Source organism: Elephantulus edwardii, unplaced genomic scaffold (genome assembly GCF_000299155.1).
Source record: "Elephantulus edwardii isolate Elephantulus edwardi_28Jun2011 unplaced genomic scaffold, EleEdw1.0 scaffold00062, whole genome shotgun sequence".
Lineage (NCBI taxonomy): Eukaryota > Metazoa > Chordata > Mammalia > Macroscelidea > Macroscelididae > Elephantulus > Elephantulus edwardii.
The window spans coordinates 433,488-438,864 of NW_006399812.1; the positions used below are offsets into that span (position 1 = coordinate 433,488).

The 5,377-nt window shown below is 36.9% G+C and overlaps 1 protein-coding gene across 1 annotated transcript in view; it reads left to right on the forward strand.

Moving 5' to 3' along the window:
- MRPL30 (mitochondrial ribosomal protein L30) overlaps positions 1-4,670 on the forward strand; it is a 9,958-nt gene extending 5,288 nt beyond the window's left edge. The window contains exons 3-5 of the mRNA XM_006887853.1: positions 3,749-3,895; positions 4,387-4,460; positions 4,538-4,670. Of these exons, the coding sequence (XP_006887915.1) occupies positions 3,749-3,895; positions 4,387-4,460; positions 4,538-4,670 (354 nt within the window). The remainder of the gene's footprint in view (positions 1-3,748; positions 3,896-4,386; positions 4,461-4,537) is intronic.
- The last annotated feature ends 707 nt before the right edge of the window (positions 4,671-5,377 follow it).

Consider the following 5,377-nt stretch of genomic DNA (forward strand, 5'->3'; position numbering starts at 1 on the left):
AACAACAACAACACATATGTTAAAATATTCAAAACTTTCCTGTTAAACTGCTTTTGGATGTATGCAGTGATGTGGTTTGAAACTTAGTAGAAATTATATAGCTGATGGTTCTCTGTTTGCTCTCTAACTGACCTTCACAGGTAGTCAGTTTTTATCAAGACAGATGCTATTTATTCCTGTTTTGTGGGTCTTTTCTTTGTCTTGAAAAAACAGCTATTCTTCCTTCCCCTCAGATTCTCACTATGCAAAACCTCATTTTTACTCTCTGTATTGAACATTTCTAGATTTACCTTTCATTCTCTTGGGTGATGCATTGACTAAGCTCTTTCTATTATTTTTTTAAAGTAATTATTGTTGTTAAATGTCATTGAGTTGAGTACAATTTATAGTGACCCTATGAACAACAGATCTGAACCCCATCCTATCCTGTGCCAGCCTCACCATCTTTTTGACCTACTTGAGTCCATTGCTTCAGTCACTCTTAAAAAAGTCACTTTAAGTAGCTGACTACTTGGAAACCCTAGTGTACTTAGTGTTTTTTGTCAGAGACCTCATTATTTCTGTTTTTATGGTGAATTGTATTCAATAATTGGAAGGAGGAGTGACATCCACTTCCATAATTTGCCTCCGGAAACCCTATGAACCTGGAGAGAGGATGAAAGGCACCCAAGCATCGAGGACTCTCCTTCACAGGGTCGCTATGAGTCAGTCGCCTGTGACTCGACGGCATTTAACAACAACTACAACATATTCAATAAAGAGTTTATATTCAATAAACAGTTGCTTTGTTCTTTTTTACATATGTAGTTCATTGTCAGTTTTCTTTCTTTCCATTGTGTCACCATTTCTCATTGCCTTTGTCACATACACATACTCTACACTTTAACTTACTGTGATAATTTTATTTCCATAAAGGTAACATTCAGTGGGGCACATTACTCAAGGCAAAAATTATATATTGAGCTGCATTGTTCTTTAGGTTAGATATGACTTCTTAGGATAGATTTGGCCAAGTTTCTAAAGTTCCTAGGCAGTAGATTTGGAGTTTCCTCCAGTCTCAGTGATCCCAGTAAATTTGATTTCCAATAACGGTTTGAAGTTCAATCTCACAATTTTTATTCCTTTTGATCATCTGTTGAGCCTCTGATCAAAATGTTCAGTAATTTAAAAAAATTTTTCAGTAATGGTTATTGTTGTTGTGTGCCATTGAGTCAGCTGCAACTCAAAGCAACACTATGAACAATAGCTTTCAACCCAGCCCTACCAATAATGTAGCCAAGTACTATCTGGGTTTTTGTTGGTGTTGTTTTTTTTTTTTAATTTTTTTTTCCTTTCTTTGTTTTTTGTAGCCTTACAGTAAAGGAGTTTATAGTTAATGGAGACAGTTAGACCTGCAAACCATTTCCTTCTCTAATTCCTAGATCTCCTTCCTCTGTTGCTCCAGATGAATAGAACCCAGTATACCTTGCATGGTGGTTGGCAAGCTTTTAAGATCCCCAACATTCCTTACTCAGGAGCCCTGGTGGCCTACTAGTAAGGAGCTGCACTACCCACTAAAAGGCACACAGTTTGAATCCACCAGCTCTCTGGAGGAGAAAGTTGGACAATCTCCGCCCATTGATTTTCTGCCTCTGAAAACCTGCTGAGTGTCAGCTATGAGTCAGGCTCTGACTCCATGGCACATAAAAACACCCACCCCACCCCCACACACACATACACTTAAATAGGAGAAAGAACAAGACTCTTAAAATAATATTGCTCAAACTCATTGAAATCAAGCCAGAACCAACTCATAGCTCACCCTCCACTGGTTTTTATAGGTTATAAATTGCATGGGAGGAGATTGTCAATCAGAGCCACTGGTGGATTTGTAGAGAGACAAGTTTTGAGTTAGCAGTGCAACTCCCCATGTATTAGGCCACAAGAGCTCAAAATAATACTGAAGGGACCTCTGGTGGCCTGAGACATCATTATTTTTCAAATCATAATCTTTGTACTGTTGCCTTTTCCATAACCATATCATGTCTAATAAGCCCTGAAGGCATAGTACATATGATATGTTCTGGCTGCTAACTGAATGAACAGTAGTTTGACTCTCCCAGCTGTAGGAGGATATTCAGTACTCTTCCAGCATCACAGCTCAAAGACATCAGTTATTCTTCTGTCATCTTTATTCACTGTCCAGCTTTCAGATGCATAGCAAGTGACTGAAAAATGATGCATAGTTGAATCAGGGACACCTTAGACCTCAAACTGACATAATTGCCTGCAGTAATTTGAAGAGGTGCTAACTGCTTGTACCATGTGTTAATTGTGGATCCAATAAGATGAGGACATTGACAGTTCCAATCTTTTCTCCATCTATCATATATGTTGCCTATGAGTCCAGTTGTAAGAATTTTTCTTTTCTTGATGTTGAAATGTAATTCATATTGAAGCCTATAGTCTTTAATCTTCTAGAGCAAACAGTTCAAGACATCCTTACTTTTAGCGAGCAAGGCTGTGTCATCTGGATAAAGCAGGTTATTAATGCATCTCCCTTCAATACTGATGCTACACCCCTGTTCATAGAGTTCAGCTTCTCAAGCGATTTGCTCACTGTGGAGAGAGGATACAGCCTCGATGCACACCTTTATTGATGAACTATGTATAGGTTTTACATGAGCACGGCTGAGGAGGACCTAAGACATTTGCTGCAGAAGGTCAAGGACTGCTGCCTTTAATATGGATTGAAGCTCAACATCAAGAAAACAAAGATTCTCACCACTGGGCCGATTGGCAGCTTCATGATAGACTATGAAGAGATTGAGATTGTTAATAGCTTCAGTTTGCTTGGCTCCACAGTCAACATTCTTGGTACGAGCAGTCAGGAAATCAGAAGACAAATTGCATTGGGAAAGTGCTGTTAGGGACCTCTCCAGAGTACTGAAGAGCAATGATGTCAGTCTGAAGACTAAGGTGTGCATGATCCAGGCCATGGTCTTCACAGTTACTTTCTATGCATCAGAAAGCTGGGCAGTGACTAGGGATAATAGAAGGAGAATTGATGCCTTTGAGCTTTGGTGTTTGATAAGGGTATTCAGTATACCATAGACTGCTAGAACAGGATGCTCCTTGTAGACAAGGATTCTGAAGTTCTGTCTGACATACTTTGGACATGCTGCAAGGAGGGAGCAGTACTTGGAGCGGGACATCATGCTTGGAAGGGTGGAGGGTCTGCACAAGAGAGGAAGAACCTAGATGAGATAGATTGACTTAATAACTGGGGTAATGGAGTAGAAGTGTCAGAGACAATAAGATTGGCTCAGGACAGAGCTGGGTTCAGAGCTGTTGTACATAGGGTCTGTGAGACACAGGCAACTCAATTGCACATAACAACAACAATACCTAGTTTTCTTACTGTACTTTGTACATTCCATGTTCCAATTATTCAAGGATGTTTGCAGTTGTTTCTCCTCATTTTGAATGACTTCCATTCTGGTCTCCATCTCAAAGACCATAGCTACCCATGTTCATCTGTTGTTCATAGGATTTTCAGAAACCTCCCAAGTGACTGGCCAATCCTGCTTCTTAGTCTGTCTTCATCTACAAACTCTGCTGAAACTATCTACTGTGGGTGACCCTCCTGGCATTTGAGACACCCACCATTAATGATGTCTTAAATTAGGCACACCTTGGTTTTTAAACTAACATCACTTTTGAACTGTGTAGAAGTTCAGATTTACTGTTTATAATTCTTCCTTTTTAGGTATTTCAGCCTTCTCCTGAAGATCATGAAAAATATGGTGGAGATCCACAAAACCCTCATAAACTGCATATTGTTACCAGAATAAAAAGTGCAAGAAGGCGTCCATATTGGGAAAAAAATATAATAAAGATGCTTGGATTAGAAAAAGTATGTAACTCTTTTAGTTACCTTTAGTATTGTTTAAAGTTTCTCTGAATTTTACTCTTTTAACTTTAATATGTTATTGCCCATTGTCATTAAATCAAACTGACTTAAAGGTTTTCAAAGGCAGTGTATGGCATATGAAAAAATCTTTTTTTAAAAAAAAATATTTTTAATTTTTTATACTTTAATGAAAGATTACAGAAAACTTGGATTTCCATTCATTTATGATTGCAAGCGAGAGATCTTTATCTCATGGAGCAGCTGGTGAATTCAAACCACCTGCCTTTGGCAGCACAACTCCTTACCCATCAGGCTATCAGAGGCCCCTAAATTACACATACATATAGATATCATTTCTTTTATTCAGATGTTTTGTATATAGTATGATTTATTAGTAAATTTGATTTAGACAGAATGAATTTTCAACTTAACATTTTACTGAGGCATGACACCATCTGGCTCTTACACTGATCCTTAATATTATTTCTTCATAGGCACATACTCCTCAAGTTCACAAGAATATCCCTTCAGTGAATGCAAAGCTGAAAGTGGTTAAACATTTGATAAGGTTTGTTGTTTGTTATATTTGGCTACTTTAAAAAATATGTTACCCACAATAATTCTAATGCAATTTCTTATGTTTAGGATCCAGCCACTGAAGTTGCCACAAGGACTTCCCACGGAAGAGAACATGGCTAATACCTGCCTCAAGAGCAATGGAGAATTAATAGTACACTGGAATCTAAAACCTTTGGAGAAGGAAGGAATTACATCCTAATGCAAGTGCAGTCTCAAATTTGAAAAATTATAAATAACCTTTATTTAAAGATGATGACAAGATATTATCATTAAAATATACTTTAAATCCATTTTTATGGACTCAATATGATGTCATTCTTCATTACAGACTTAAAGCTATTATTTGTTTTCATTCTTTCTTATGTTCTTAATAGTTTCAATCCAAAGTGGGTAAGAATGGCAGTTATTAGACCATCTAGGATGGTCTAGGATAAATACACTATCATCTTAAACAGTTGTCATTCTTATTGCCATTGAGAAAGCATTGGGACCTTATGTATAACAGCATGAAATGCTGTCCAGTCTCCTATCAGCCTAACTATTGTTGGTGTGTTTGAGTCTATTGTTGTGTCAGTCCATCTCATTTAGATTTTCTCTCATTTTTCCTTACTGTTTCACTGATAGTATTACCTTTTGGAGAAAAAAATATTTTGTCTTCATTTAATTGAATCTGACAGGTTCTGAGTGCTCTTTGAGCACAAATGGATGAAAGAAGACATCTCAAGAGAAATGAGAAAAAAAAATAAAAAAATTAAAAAAAAGAGAAATGAGAAATATTTTGAACTACCTTAAAAATATACTTGTCAAAATTTATGGGTGGAATAAAAGTTGTGTTTATAGGGCAAACGTAAAGTATTAACTATATATATTAAAAAAGAAGAAAAGTCTAAAACAATTAAAGTTTTT